The sequence below is a fragment of the Pelophylax lessonae genome, assembly GCF_965119305.1.
Source record: "Pelophylax lessonae genome assembly, chromosome: 3".
NCBI classification, from domain to species: domain Eukaryota; kingdom Metazoa; phylum Chordata; class Amphibia; order Anura; family Ranidae; genus Pelophylax; species Pelophylax lessonae.
In genome coordinates, this window is record NC_138770.1 from 575,576,029 (window position 1) to 575,592,364 (window position 16,336).

Genomic DNA, 16,336 nt, shown 5'->3' on the forward strand with positions numbered 1-16,336 from the left:
GCTACCTGATAACTTTGTGGCCAAAGGCAGCATCTGCAGAACCAAAACCAAGAACTTGGTGAATGTGTGTACAGACGCTGCTTTGCAAACCTGGACCACTGATGCCTGATGACGGAAGGCCCAGGAGGCACCAAGCGCCCTTGTGGAATAAGCCTTAGCAGGGAAAAGGAGGAACATGACACTTAGCTAAAAAGGGCTGCACAACTGTTTGCCTGATCCATCTGGAAATGGTCGCAGCAGATGCAGCCTGTCCCTTATGAGGACCATCCGAAAGGATAAACAAGAGATACAATTTTCGAATAGGCTCAGTCACCATCAAGTATGGCGCGGACCACATCCAAAGAATGCAAAGCAACTTCTTTTGGATGCTTTGGCTTAGGACATGAAGGCAACACAATGTCTTTGTTTAAGTGGAACCCCAAAAGACCTTAGGAAGGAACAACTGACAGGGACGAAGCACCATTTTGTCCCCATGAACCACCAGGTAAGACGATCGACAGGACAACGCAGCCAGCTCGGAGACCCTGCGTGCAGTAGTGATAGCCACCAAGAAAGCCACTTTCTGCGACAAGGTAAGCAGAGAAATTTCACGAATATTCTCAAAAGGTGGTCTTTGAAGAACCGACAGTACCAGATTAAGATCCCACGAAGGCATCAGGGACCGTACCGGTGGGGCCAGATGGCGAACTCCCTGCACGAAGGTATGAACCAAGGAATTTGTGGCCAATGGTCTTTGGAAGAAAACTGCTGAAATCTGGCCCTTAATGGTGCCCAGGGCCAAACGCGGATCTAAACCCCTTTGTAGAAACTCCAGCAGACGTAATATCGAAAAAGGTACAGAGGGAAACCCCCCTGAGACTCACACCAAGTAATATACGACTTCCAAACTTGATGGTAAATCTTGAGAAGTAGATTTTCTAGCTTTTAACAGTATGAATCAGCAACCCGACAACCCCCTATCCTTCAATACCTGGCTTTCAATAGCCAAGTCGTTAAAGCCAGCGACCGTAAAGCAGGATGGGGGCATCGGGCTACCAGTCTTACCATGCCCGTGTACCAAGGCCGATTAGGGCAGTCTGGGGCCACCAGAATCACTGGAATCCCGTCTGCCTCGATTCTGCGTAGAAGTCTCGGCAGACGTTGCAGTGGAGGAAAGGCATAAAATCAGACGATACCGGCCACCAGAGAGTTCGCGGCATCTACCAGAGGATCCCAAGACCTTGCAACAAACCTCAGAACCTTCCGGATGAGACGAGAGGCTAACAGGTCCACATCGGTGGTCCCCCAACCAGCGACACAGTTGTTGAAACACTTTCGGGTAAAGGGACCATTCGCCCAGACAATGCCTGTCGACTGAGGTAGTTAGCTTGCCAATTTTCCACCCCTGGAATGTGCACAGCAGAGAGGGCTGGAGCAAGGTATTCTGCCCACCTTAGAATGCCGGCCACTTTCTTGGCCGCTAGGGCACTTTTGGTGCCCTCTGGGTGACTGATAAATGCCACAGTCGTGGTGTTGTCCGATTGAATTCTTACCGGACACCTCTGCAGACGATCCGTCCACTGGGGCAGGCAAAACCTGATCGCTCGAATTTCCAGGATGTTGATCGGCAGACTGGACTCCTCCCGAGACCAGAACCCTTGGGCTGATTCCGTGCCCAGGAAACCTTCCCACCCAGACAGGCTGGCGTCTGTGGTAACCACTGTATAGAACAGGGGGGAGAAGACCTTTGTCGAATCGCCGGGGAGTGGAGCCATCAAAGCAAAAACCCTCTCACACACCAACTTAACAGGATCAGATGGTAAAGGGACTGTGGATTTTTGTCCCATTTGGAAAGAATCTCATTTTGCAGAAGTCTGATATGGAACTGAGCGAATGGAACAGCCTCAAAAATGTGGAAACCATCAGGCCCAGCACCTGCATGCAAGTTCTGAAAGACGACCGGAGATTGGACAACAGGAGCCGAATTGCATGCTGCAATTTCAAGAGTTTAGTTTCTGGGAGAATCACCCTGGCTGAGGCTGAATTTATAGTCCGCCCCAGGAAGTCCAAATTGTTGGACGGGGTCAAGGCTGACTTTTGAAAATTCAGAGTTCGCACAGTGGATGTTTAGATCCTCTAGAGCAGTGGTCCTCAACTCCGGTCCTCGGGGCCCACTAACAGACCAGATTTTAAGTATTACCTTGGGGAGATGCAGACTAGAGTACTGCAATCACTGAGCAGCAAATGATATCACCTGGGATGTATTTCAGTTATCTTGCAAACCTGGCCTGTTATTGGGCCCTGAGGGCCAGGGTTAAGGACCACTGCTCTAGAGCAGGGGTCTTCAAACTATGGCCCTCCAGTTGTTCGGGAACTACAATTCCCATCATGCCTTGTCATGTCTGTAAATGTCAGAGTTTTACAATGCCTCATGGGATGTGTAGTTCCGCAACAGCTGGAGGGCCGCAGTTTGAGGATCCCTGCTCTAGAGTCCCAGTCTCTTGGAACCTTCTGCTAAGGAGCGGGAGGATTTAGAACCCTTGCCCTACAACCCTGTGGGACGAAAGGGCCGCTTGTGAGCCAAAAAGACAGGACCATGTTTGCGGTGAAACTCGGTTTTTAGTAAACTGCGGAAGCAGGGTGCTCTTGCCCCTGTGAGACCCCTTATGATCTCTTCCATGGAGGCTCCGAACAAGAGGTCTTCCACAAAGGGGAGATCCATCAGCACCTTTTTGGAGGCCTGATCCGCAGACCAGCATTTCAACCAGATCATGATGCGCAAGGTCACCGCCACCCTGCAGGCTAAAGGGGCGCATCCAGGGAGGCATCACAAATATACTGTAACCTCTATCAGCTGGTCTGCCAGCTCCGCTAGTTCATGAGGGTGCTGACCCTCTTTCAAATCCTGGCGTAAAAGCTTTGCCCACTCCGTCAAGGTCTGGGAGACCAAACTTATGGCAAACACCGGCCTCAGGATCGAACCTGTCACGATAAAAAGATGGCAGACCAAGGATTCAGCCTTCCTATCTGCTGGGTCCTTAAAGGATGGAGCGTCTTCCACCGATAACGTGTACTGTCCTGCCACTTTTTTTTTCCTCCCTTTATTTTTTAATTTTTATCTTAAATGGGTTACATTCATAACCACTGTGTGCTGTATTTGGCCTGCAGATATCACATGGTACAAGGTGCGGTGACTGGCCCAGGAACCATGTGATAGCGGTGGGCATTTATAGGAATCACAGTGTTTTGAAATAAAGTAATGCAGATTAGCTTTTGTTTACATTGTGATCATCGGAAGCTGCAATCCGCTGTCTGGTGGACATAGTGGTCACAGGAGTGGCACGCCCCTAGCTTGGAAGATGCAGAATCGTGTACATGTACTGCCTACCCAGGCTGCAGTAAACGTACTGTGGCTGGGCGGCAATCGGTTAAAGTTAGCAGATGCTGCAACAACCAGCTGGGAAATGGAAGCATCACAAAACCAGTGTACAAATTCGTTAGCACACCACAGATCTTAAATAGCCTCCAAAGGTTTTATTGAAGAATGATCACATCACAGTGTAACAAGGACAACATTTCAGAGCTGCACAGGAATACTTCGTCAGGTATGTGAGGTTCTCTTTACACACACATCAGGAGTCCATTAGACCTCTAACGTTCCCCCCCCCTTCCATTGCAGCTAACCAAACACGAATCCCCTATATAACCTTTCCTGATAGGCTAAAGGAAAAAGATGGGATTTTTGACTTGCCGTAAAAAAACATTTCTCTGATGTTCATACAGGAGTAGGACACTAGTCAAGAAAAAGCTTAACTAGGCCTATGGGCAGTCCCAGGGGGTATACACCCACACTCAGCGATAGGCACTCAGTTTTGCTACAAGCAGTGTCAGAAGAAAGCCGTCTCCAAAGAGGGAGTGGGTGCTGGGTCCGTCAATGAACAGAGAAATGTATTTTACGGTAAGTCAAAAATCCCATTTTCACTTTCGTTCGTGGACGGAAACAGCTCCCTATTCTTTAACATTGGGACATCTCAAAGCAGTGTTAAACATGAGGGATGGGAAAAACTACACCCTCAGAGGATCAGGTCCTCTAAACAGCAGCCTGCAAAACAGGCAAAGAAAGCATCCGCAGATGCAAACACATCCACTTTATAAAAATTTTGTTAAAGTGTGCACAGACAACCAGGTGGCCGCCTTGCAAACCTGCATCACTAATGTCTGATGACTGAAGCCCAGGAGACACTAAGCATTTCTCAGTCGACCGAGGGACGAAAAAAAAAAAAAAACTTCATGAGAAGAGGAGGAGGGTCCACGTCTACGACAAGGGTCCTTTTTCCCCCGTGAGATCTTTAATGTTGTCATCCAGGGTAGCGCCAAACAAGCAATCTCCTTAAAACGGGAAGATCGGTCAACGGCTTTTCAGATGTCTGGTCCGCAGACCAGCATTTGAGCCAAAAGACCCACCGACGAAGGACAACTGTCAAAACAGAGCCAAGCCACTAGGGGAGCCGCATCCAAAGAAGCATCACAGATAACCTGCAGCCTCTGGGCCAGCTGGTCCATCAGCTCAGAAAAGGCAGGGGGGAGCGGTTGTCCCTCCAGGTCACAGCATAAAAACTTAGCCCACTCAGTCAGTCTGCGACACCAAGGCAATTGTAAATATTGGCCTCAATACCAAACCAGACAGGTGTACATATTGCGGACCACAGCCATCGCCTTCCTGTCAGCCGGGTCCTTAAAGGTCAGGGACTCTTCAACCGGAATCATGGTTGCCTTGTTTAATCTGGAAACCGGAGGGTCCAGCACCGGTGAACAGTCCACTTCTTAAGAAAGGACTTCTTATAGGGGTATCGCCTAGCAAAGTGCTTAGGGACCCCAAGGGGACGCTTTGCTCGTCCCAAATCTTCAGTGACGATTCTGTCAAAATAGGAGTGGAAAAGTTACAGCTTGGCCGCTCTGGAAGGCTTGTGAGTGCCAATGGGGTCCTGTGCCTCTGTCCTCCATTTTTAAAGTCTCACGCATAGATACAATACGGTGTGTCCCCGGGGGCCTTTTCATGTGCGGTTGCAGAAGTGGAGCAATTCTCACTATCTGAGGATTCAGGGCGCAAGGTTGCAGACCCATGCAGGGTGACTCACGTCTGCGGGGGCCGAATCAGATTCAGGATCTCTGAGGGAACAGATGAGCGCTTTTTTGCCAGACCGTCGCCTAAAGGCAAACTCCACCAGGGACACAAAGGACTCCAGGACCGCGTCAGTGCGTTGATGTATGGTTGGGACCCGGACAGCCCTGCGGCCTTCAGAGGGGATCTGTGCTCTAAAAGACTCCATGAGTCACCAGGGGGACCACAAAAAAAAAAAAAAAGTGTAAAACACTAAGGGACACCCCCACCGCTCTGGCAGCACACCCGGTTGCCAGTCACTGAGCCCCAATCAATCCTCAGCAGAGGAAGAGAAACCCACCAGACCCACCACCCTGCAGAAACCAAGAGAATCTCCACTGCACGTAAGGCAAACAGGAAAGGAAAGGATCCAGGAGTCAGCACCAGGGGATGAGGGGCTCTCACCACCGAAATCCCCACCCATATTAAAAGGTTTCATCAGATAAAAAGATATGCATTAATAATAATATAGACTGGGCACTAGTATACATTTACACTACTCATACTTTCCCCTATAGTCCACACACTAAGTTCACACTGTGTAAGGCTTGCCATACGTTACACAATTTTCTTGATCAATTTCCTTTAGATTTACCTTTAACTATGTAGTGCAAGAGCCTACCTGGTTGCATACAAATTGAAAGTTTAGGTTTGATCTCATATTATATGGTTTTGGCAAATCTACAAGAAAATTATATAACGTATGGACAGCCTTACACAGAGTGTAATAGTTTGGCGTGAAATATACAGGGTTTAGGTTTGGTCGATCATTTGTTACATTCTGTTCTACTTTGAATTTTCGTTATGTGGGCAATATTGTCACGTCATCTCGTCTGTAAATCTTTGCCATTTTCTCTGTATGAGAATTATTGGTAAAAAAAGAAAAAAAAAAGACCGGTACACATAAAAAAAAATAAAAAAAAGTTATTTACACCCCTCCCCCGTTCTGAGAACAATGTGGCTTTCACTTACCTTAGTGGCTTGTTGAATAATACTGTCCCATACTTGGTTAGGAAGAAGCATATATTTTTCTATCAAATGCTCCTGTACAGGTTGATCTGTCTGAGCTCCAATCATATAACCCACAGCTTCATAGAATGTGTGAACCTAAACAAGAACACGTTGAAAGAAGTTTTAGCATTCTAGGATAAAAATCTGCACGTACCACTAAGACATGCAACGATCACCTCACCAAAAAGCTTTTAAAATAAAGGATAGCCCAAATTCACTGCATGACAATTATGCTAAATTGCATTTTAATGCTTATTTGCACAAACACCTAAACTTCAGCTTTTTAAAATAAAACATCTTACCTGTTGAGGCTGAAGATCACAGATTATGGTATTAATGTTGTTTAGGATTTCATCAATAAATGGCATTACTTCCCCAACTTGAACTTGAACAAAATGTCTGCGACATTTCTGAGCTATCTTAATAAATGTATCGCATGCCATATCCTGCACACCATCATGGGTCTCTGAAATTGCATAAAGTTTTAAAGCACTTTTTAATCATTTTGCTGCCAGAGCAGTTTCTGCACACGTTTATAAAAAAAAAAAAAAAAAAAAAAAAAAAAAGCTGTATTCTCCATCCACAGGTGGAGAGAAATCCCCCCACGGGTACTTTGTATTCAGACCGTGGAATTCACAGCTAGCAGAATACACTGATCAGCAGCAGCCACTGTTGATCAATAAAAATAATCCAACACATCCCTCTGACTTTTATCAAAAAGGGACTGCCACACACTAATTAAAATGTGTCTGGTTTAATTTTAGTGTATGGCCAGCTTCAAGTGTTACTAAACCCTCAACAGTAAACTCAATCTGTATATGCAGTAAAGCATGCTGGTTATACTCACTGTAAAAACCTAAGGGGTTAATCCTCTGCATTGTGTAAAAATGCTTTTTGATCCTGTCTTCTCTGATTATCTCCTCAAACTGACTCCAATATATTTCCTAATATATACAGAGCATTAGGGGACAGGCTGCACATGCTCAGGTTTGGTGTGTATTAATTTTTTTTGGTTTGTTCTTGGGAGCGTGCATTTGATCAGCACAGGGCCAATCCGCACAATTCAGACAGAGGATTAGGGATCCTGCATTCCAATAGAATTGTGGGAGAATGAAAACTCCTACAAACTTTAACCAGACACTCACAGAAGTCACAAGACTGTATATACTGAAGAGAAAAGGCATTTAGAAGTTTCTATTTACTAAAACAAATACATTTCCATGTGTGTACTGTGGGAGACCAGATACAGTGAATGCAGGGTCCTGGGTTTAGGAACACTAAGAAATCGCTTAAGGCCAGAGGATTAGGCCTGAACATTATTTTTTGAAGCAGAATTCCTGGAGAATAGTGATAATTCCAAATATTTTTTTCTTCTCGTGTCAAATGATATTAGCACAAGTATTTATCAAGTACAATTTTTTTTTTTTTTTTTTAACTACAGTAAAGTGGTTGTAAATCCTCATATACAGAGTTATGTGAACAGCCTCAGATAATACACAGATTAAACAAATCCTCCCAACATAGGTTTTATTAGTTTATCTGCAGTCTTCCCCTCTCTACACCCATTCAGAAGTGGAGATCATGTTTAAAATCTATAAACACAGAGCAGACCGTGGAGAGACTGCAGTTACACTGAGAGCTGAATGGTGGAAAGGAACACCCTCCACACATCAGAACGGTGTTGTGAATGGACCTGTTCTGAGCTCTTCCACTCCCTCCCGACACAAATTTATCTCATGTGTCAGAAAACGTCTCAGAAGTGATTCATGCTGATAACAGAGGAATGAAGCACCAGAGAGAAATGATACTTAGGCTCCGTTCACAGAGGTGAATGAATGGTGCCGCTCAAAAAACTCTCCACTAAAAAAACAAGTTGCAGCAGCGGTCACTGCAATGTGCTCAGGTGCGAATGGAGCCGAAGAGCTTTTGAGAAAGAAGTAAACACTACAGATATATGTGCTTAGTTCAAAATCCATGACTGGGGTTTACAACCACTTTTAACTACTTGCCGACTGCCCGCCGCGTGTTTACTGCGGCAGTGTGGCTCTAATGCGCAAAACGTTGTACCTGTATGTCAGTTTGTTCAATAGCCACTAGATGGCACGATCAAACAGTGATTGGATAGAGGGGATGTCAATCAACAGGTCCACTGACCTGATGTCCGCCGGCCAGCTGTGATTATCTCTGGGAGAGGCAGAACGGTGGTCTGTATGTAAACAAGGCAAATTGGAGATCTGTCTTTCCCATATCAGTCCAACCTAGCCCCCCCCAAGTTAGTAAACACCCCTCAGGAACACATAACCCTTTGATCGCCCCTGATGTTAACCCCTTCCCTGCCAGTGTCATTCGTGCAGTTACCGTGCATTTTTTTTTTAGCATTGATCACTGTATTGGTGTCACTGGTCCCCAAAACAGTGTCAGATGTCCAATTTGTCTGTCATAATGTCGCAATCCAGCTAAAAATTGCGGATTGCTGCCTTTACTAGTAAAACGTTTGCGCAAACCAATATACAATTATTGGTATTTTCTTTTTATATAAGAATTTAATAAATAATTTATAAATATGTAGCAGAATACATATAGGCCTAAATTGATGACAAAAAAACTGAATTTTTGTAAAATCTTACCGTAAAATTCCTTTCTCTGAGTCCTCCGACAGTCGCCGCCCACTCATACAGTCTTGACTTATGGTGACGTCCCAAAGCAGTGTAGACATGAGGGGTGGGCAACACAACCGCCAGAAAAGCAACGCAGTACCCACATCAGAGAAAGGATCCTTACATGTACAAGAAGGTAACCTTCTGGGTAACAAAAAAAGGGCTCAACATGAGTAACCCAGGAAAACAAATAACCAAGAGGAAAACAACCCCAACAGTTAGGGACCCGTACAAAAACCAGGGTTCCCTATGGAACTGCCGCACAGAGAACTTTGCGGCCAAAGGATGCATCAGCTGATGCCAGAACATCAAGTTTGTAGAACTTTGAGAAAGTGTGCACCGACTACCAAGTCGCAGCCTTGCACACCTGGGCCACCGAAGCCTGATGCCGATAGGCCCAGGACGTACTCACCGACCTGGTAGAGTGCACCTTGACAGGGAAGGGAGGAACCCGTTCCCACGAGTAAGCCTGTACAATGGTCTGTCTGATCCATTTGGCAATGGTTGCTGCAGACGCAGCCATACCCTTCCGAGGTCCCTCAGGAAGGACAAAGAGAATCCGATTTACGAAAGGATTCAGTCAACGACAGGTAAACCCTGATCACCCGGACAACATCCAAGGAATGCAAGGCAACCTCTTTTGGATGCTTAGGATTCGAACAAAAGGGAAGGCAAAACAATGTCCTCATTCAAGCAGAACTCCGAAACCACCTTAGGCAAAAAGGACGGATTAGGTCGCAAGATCACCTTATCCCTATGAACACCAGGTAAGGGGAGCGGCAAGACAATGCGGCCAACTCTGACACTCTGCGAGCAGAAGTGATCGCTACCAGGAAAGCAACCTTCTTAGGTAGCATGGGCAACGAAAGTTCCCTGATGTGTTCAAAAGGGGAACGCTGCAACACGGACAGAACCAAGTTTACGTCCCATGGAGGTAAGGGCTTCCTTCTAGGAGGGGCCAAGTGACGCACACCTTGAATAAAGGTGCGAATTAAGGAATTAGACGCCACAGGGCGCTGGAAAAGAACAGCCAGTGCAGAGACCTGGCCCTTAATCGTGGCCAACGCAAGACGCTGGTCCACACCAGCCTGGAGGAAAGCCAATACTATCGCCACCGAGTAGGAACGAGGAGAGAAACCCCTGGACTCACACCAGGCAAAATAAGCTTTCCACGTACGGTAATAAATCTTACCAGAGGAGGCTTTTCTAGCCTTAATCAAAGTAGGAATGACCTCTGAGGAGAGACCCCTGTCTCTCAGGACCTGGCTCTCAACAGCCAGGCCTTTAAAGCCAGCAACTGTAAAGCAGGATGGAAGATCGGTCCTTGAGACAGCAGATCGTCTCGCATTGGCAGCCGCCACGGAGGCTCTACGGCCAGGTGAACGATGTCTGCGTACCAGGACCGGCGAGGCCAGTCCGGCGCCACCAGAATCACCAGCCATTGTTCCGAGGCCAACCTGCGAAGGAACCTGGACAACAATTGAATCGGAGGAAAGGCATAGATCAGTCGATACTGACGCCAAGGCACCACCAGCGCATCCGAGGCGTCTGCCAGAGGATCGCGTGTTCTTGCCACAAACCTTTCCACCTTGCGGTTTAGCCGAGACGTGAACAGATCCACATCCGGGGATCCCCACTTCGCACACAGCATTTGAAACACCTCTGGGTGTAGGGACCATTCCCCCTGGTCCAGGGTCTGGCGGCTCAGATAGTCAGCCTGCTAATTCTCCACACCCAGAATGTGAACCGCCGATATCGGCCCAAGACAGAATACTGGTCACTTCCTGGGCCGCCCGGACACTCCTGGTGCCCCCTTGGTGATTGATGTACGCCACCGCAGTGGCATTGTCCGTCTGCACCCGTACAGGGTGGCCCTGAAGACGATCCGACCAATGGATCAGGCACAGCCTGATCACTCTCAATTCCAATATGTTTAATCGGAAGGGAGGATTCCTCCTCCGACCAAGTGCCCTGGGCAGACAGGTTGCCCAGGACTCCACCCCAGCCCGACAGGCTGGCATCCGTAGTCACTACCGTCCACAGAATTGGTCAGAAGGACTTTCCGCTCGACATCGCCGGGGACTGGAGCCACCACAAGAGATCCATTCTGGTTTAGCGACCCAGAGACACTCTCAGGTCCAAGGACTGAGGCAGTCTGTCCCACCTTGCCAGAATCTCCACTTGAAGAGAGCGCGTGTGAAATTGTGCAAATGGTATCGCCTCGAAGGCCGACACCATCAACCCCAGGGACCGCATACAGGTCCTGAGTGACGAGGATTCGTTGTCCCTGAGGGACCCGACCTCGTTCTGCAGGGTCCGGAGCTTGTCCTCCGGCAAGAACACCTTTGCTTGAGCAGAGTCCAGAACCATTCCCAGGTACTGGAGACGAACCGAAGGCGACAAGGCCAACTTCTGAATGTTGATCGTCCAACCGAACTCCTGAAGCGTCAGGACCGTAGTGGACAGATCGCGCAGCAGGCTCTGGCTGGCACTTGATCTTAACAGGAGATCGTCCAGATATCCTAAGACCACAATGCCCTGTGCCCGCAATAGGCCCAGAACAGGCGCCAACACTTTTGTAAAGACCCTTGGAGCCGAAGCGAGACCGAAGGGCAACGCCACAAACTGGTAATGCTCCTCCTCAATAGCAAATTGGAGGTACCTCTGATGACCCTCAAAAATGGGGATGTGTAGATACGCATCCTTCAGGTCTATAGAGGCCAGGAACTCCCCCGGATTCAGTGAGGCCACCACCAAGCAGAGTGATTCCATTCGGAACTTTCGAACGCGCACAAAGCAGTTCAGCGCTTTTAAGTCCAGAATCAACAGATTTGAATAAAAAACCCCGAAACCTGTCCCGATGAGGCACCGGGACGATCACCCCCTGAGCGAGAAGATCCTGCACTGCTTGATGTAGGTCCTGTAACCGCCCTGGGGTCAAATGAAGATTTGAGGGAAAGAATCTGTTTGCCGGCCGTGAAAGAAATTAGATCTTGTACCCTGACCGAATGATTTCCTGAACCCACCTGTCCGTGATGCGGAGCAGCCAAGGTTGGAGGAAACCGCGCAAACGTCCCCACACCCCTGAAATGGGTGAGGGCGCCCCTACAGGCAGAGGCGGACTGAGTCATCCACCCCTGCGACCTCCGCCTCCCCCTCAGACTCTTGTGGGTCCTGAGAAGAGAGAGACCCCGAAAGGGCCACGCTACCTACAGCAACCATATCACACTCAGAATCAGAAGAAAAGGAAATTCTAGGCCTTTTTCTAGCAGCACGTTCAGACATCAGCACATCCATTTTTGACACCAAAGTTGCCACAACAGCAGCCAAATTAGTGACTGTAGAGGATTCAGAGGACCCTGAATCCCCCACCAACGCTGGAGGAATTTTGCTGTCCTGGGATTCCATAGCAGAAATAAAAAGTTTTTTTTTTTTTTGGAACTGGCCCTTTAAGAGCGCTGTGGACCCCACAGCACAACGCTATCGAGACTGACACACAGACCCCCCGCAGGGACAAAACTGACCAGGAAGAGTGCACAAAGCAGGATAAGAAAGGAAAAGCAGGACAGACACCCCACAGTGTGTTACCAGCTTCTTCGGTCGGCTCTGTGAGAAAGAAGGAAGTGATGTCACCGCTGGAGGCTGAACTAAGCTGCAGGCCAAGGGAAAATGGATGCCTAGGTAAATTAATGGGAGGCTTCGGCAAGATGGCCGCCGACATGTCCTCGGAACGATCGTGTTGCCACACACAAGATGGCGCCGTAAGGCGCGAAAATACACTACATAGCATGCTGTATGAGCGCCCACAGTGAAGTACATACTTTTATTTGGGTTGTCAGTTAAATTAACGCAGTGACATATCGCAAAAAATGGCCTGGTCATTAAGGGGGGGAAAACCTTGCATTCCAGAACTGGTTAAAGAGAGTTTAGTGCACACAAAGGTGAGAAGAAAGATTAGGTTTGTGCTGATTAACTAGATGCCCAATTTAACAAGCTTTAACCACTTAGGGACCAAGCCTATTTCTGACACAGGTTTACAAGTTAAAATCAGTATTTTTTGCTAGCAAATTACTTAGAACCCCCAAAAACGCATATATTTTTTTTTTTTTTTAGCAAAGACTGCAGAATAAAATAGCGGTCATTGCAATATTTTTTGTCACGTGGTATTTGCGCAGCGGTCTTTCAAACCCAATTTTTTGGGGAAAAAATAAACTTCACTACATTAAAAAAACTAAACAGTAAAGTTAGCCCAATTTTTTTGTATATTGTGAAAGATGTCACGCTGAGTAAAAAAGGTACTACTAACATGTTACGGTTTACATTGTACACACACTCGCAAGATGGCGACAAGCTACGGTTCTCCAATAATCTCCAAAGGCGAAACTTTAAAATTTTTTAACCGTTACCAGTTTAGAGTTACAGAGGTCTTTTTCTAGAATTATTGCTCTTGCTCTGGTGATCGCAGAAATACCTCACATGCGGTTTGAAAAACGGTTTTAATTTGTGGGTGTGACTTATGTATGCGTTTTCTTTCGGGCGCAAGCTCAAAGGACAGGGGCGCTTTGCAATGCTTTAATTAAATTTTTTATTAACACTGAAAAAGAAAAAAAAGCTGATCACTTTTATTACTGTCACAAGGAATGTAAACATCCCTTGTGACAGTAATATGCAGTGACAGGTACTCTTTATGGAGAGATTGGGGGTCTAAAAAACCCGACCCCTCCACTGCACTTCAAAGTATTAAGAATGCCGAAATTTGCATTTTTGAATACTGACATTTTTTTTAAAAACGGTGCGCACCATTGGCAGCCGAGTAAACCGGATATTTTCCGGGATACGTGATCGGAGACCCGTCAAAGCCAAATATGGATGTGCCGGCTGGTTTCTGGGGTCTCCCAATGGGACGGGAGACCCTAGCAGAGCCACTATAGGTGGCGGGAGGGGGGGTTCACTGGGATAACGGCTAAGCGACTGCTGAGCTGCAGCGGCTGTTGCCTCCTGAAAGCCGACCACCGGTTCCAAAAAATGTTACCGGGTTTATGTCTGCAGCTGCAAGCATCACCCAGGCACAACCACTTCTGCAAGCCGACGTACAGGTACATCAGTTTGCGGGAAGTGTTTAAAACAGCTTGTGCCTGTGAAGCAGCGCCAAACTTCGGTACCTCAAAGTTTTCATAGGCAACGCTTTAAAGGTCATCATCAATCTAGTTTTACCTACAGATGACAGCCCTCAAACTATTGCTTGCTCTGGCATGTACAGCGACATGCCACGTGTGTAGTGCAATCAACTTCTTTTATACATGGGCACCCAGGATGTGTGTGTTATTGCACATATATGTGAATACATGGGGGCTTTTTTAAAAAAATGTTTACACTTATTGAAAGTTTTTCAAATTTGTACAAAAAAAAACACACAAAAGAATAAAATAAAGCCAGAAGAAGGATACAACAAAATAGCTGGTGGATAAGGGAAACCAGCAATCAGTTGGCTTATGAATTACCCAAATTTATGACACACAAATCAGTGGGAAGAGAGATATCTCAAAACATCAGCAGATACATGGGGGCTATGGGAAACCCTTGAGGTCTTCATAATACTTCAACTGAAGCCAACAGAGCACAGAACATGCTCCATTTGCTTCTTCCAGTCACTGTGGCCTGGGAAATCGCAATGCACGTAAGTTTCTAGGTTCTTACTAGCTAGTAAAGATCGATGAATGAACGTTTGCAGGTCTCCCTCCCCTCTACAACACTATACATGCCGAGAGAGCCCTTTTAGATGGGGTGCATGGGAGTGATCCAGCTGCTGTATAGCCACCAGATCATTTCTATCTGAAAGTCAACTATCAGTTCGATTAACATGCATTCCAGAAGTATACATACAAAAATGTAGTCAATAGCAACAGTTAAATATATTTGATAATATGGGAAAAAAATTACCATGCATGAATTCAAATAATTTGTTTACAACGGTCTTCAAAAATTTCCAGTGGGCTCTCAAAAACCTTGGATACTGCCCCACAATGTACATGATGTTGGATGCAATGATAGCTTTGTTGTCTTTGCCACGTTTTTGTTCACAAAGACCAAGGAGATCCTGAAATGATAGTTATAATCCAGCAATATTATTTAAACATGTCACAGAAAACAGGCTTGTCAAGAAATATAAAAAAAAAAAAAAAGAAAATTTTAGGACACCACCTGCCTGTACATTTCCCCCCTCCCCCCCTTAAATCCCTCCCACTTCCCCAATCCTTCCCTTGGCCCATTCCTGCATTTTTGAGCCAATCCTCTTAACATCTGCCCACACTGCTTTTTAGTCTAAACCTACCCCTGGCACGCCTCTACTATGTCCACAGCCAAGCATTGCGCCGATCCTCGTTACATACTCCCTTCAAGCTTTTACCTATCACTCTCTCCACCCATCTCTCTCAATTCAAATAAGCTTTATTGGCAGGACCAAATACATTTTAGCATTGCCAAAGCAGTTGAGTTGGGGGGGGGGGGGGGGGGTAAATGGGTAATATAAAGGGGGAATGGGGGGTGGGTCCATCTCTCTCTCCACCCATCTCTCTCCACCCATCTCTCTCTCTCTCTCTCCACCCATCTCTCTCCACCCATCTCTCTCTCTCTCTCTCCACCCATCTCTCTCCTCTCTCTCTCTCCACCCATCTCTCTCTCTCTCTCTCTCTCCACCCATCTCTCTCTCTCTCTCTCTCTCCACCCATCTCTCTCTCTCTCTCTCTCTCCACCCATCTCTCTCTCTCTCTCTCTCTCCACCCATCTCTCTCTCTCTCCACCCATCTCTCTCTCTCTCCACCCATCTCTCTCTCTCTCCACCCATCTCTCTCTCTCTCCACCCATCTCTCTCTCTCTCCACCCATCTCTCTCTCCTCTCTCTCTCTCCACCCATCTCTCTCTCTTCTCTCTCCACCCATCTCTCTCTCTCTCTCTCTCTCTCCCCATCTCTCTCTCTCTCTCTCCACCCATCTCTCTCTCTCTCTCCACCCATCTCTCTCTCTCTCTCCACCCATCTCTCTCTCTCTCTACCCATCTCTCTCTCTCTCTCTCTCTACCCATCTCTCTCTCTCTCTCTCTCTCTCTCTCCACCCATCTCTCTCTCTCTCTCTCTCTCCACCCATCTCTCTCTCTCTCTCTCTCTCCACCCATCTCTCTCTCTCCACCCATCTCTCTCTCTCTCCACCCATCTCTCTCTCTCTCCACCCATCTCTCTCTCTCTCTCTCTCTCCACCCATCTCTCTCTCTCCACCCATCTCTCTCTCTCTCTCTCTCTCTCTCCACCCCATCTCTCTCTCTCTCTCTCTCTCTCTCCACCCATCTCTCTCTCTCTCTCCACCCATCTCTCTCTCTCTCTCCACCCATCTCTCTCTCTCTCCACCCATCTCTCTCTCTCTCCACCCATCTCTCTCTCTCTCCCACCCATCTCTCTCTCCACCCATCTCTCTCTCTCTCTCTCTCTCTCTCTCTCTCTCTCCACCCATCTCTCTCTCTCTCTCTCTCTCTCTCC

At 47.2% G+C, this 16,336-nt stretch overlaps 1 protein-coding gene across 1 annotated transcript in view; it reads right to left on the reverse strand.

Moving 5' to 3' along the window:
• The window catches only part of XPO1 (exportin 1), a 144,195-nt gene that overhangs the window by 21,338 nt on the left and 106,521 nt on the right, over positions 1-16,336 (reverse strand). Inside the window, exons 15-17 of the mRNA XM_082249577.1 lie at positions 14,749-14,905; positions 6,454-6,617; positions 6,113-6,247 (exon numbers count right to left, since the gene is read on the reverse strand). Coding sequence (XP_082105703.1) covers positions 6,113-6,247; positions 6,454-6,617; positions 14,749-14,905 — 456 coding nt within the window. The remainder of the gene's footprint in view (positions 1-6,112; positions 6,248-6,453; positions 6,618-14,748; positions 14,906-16,336) is intronic.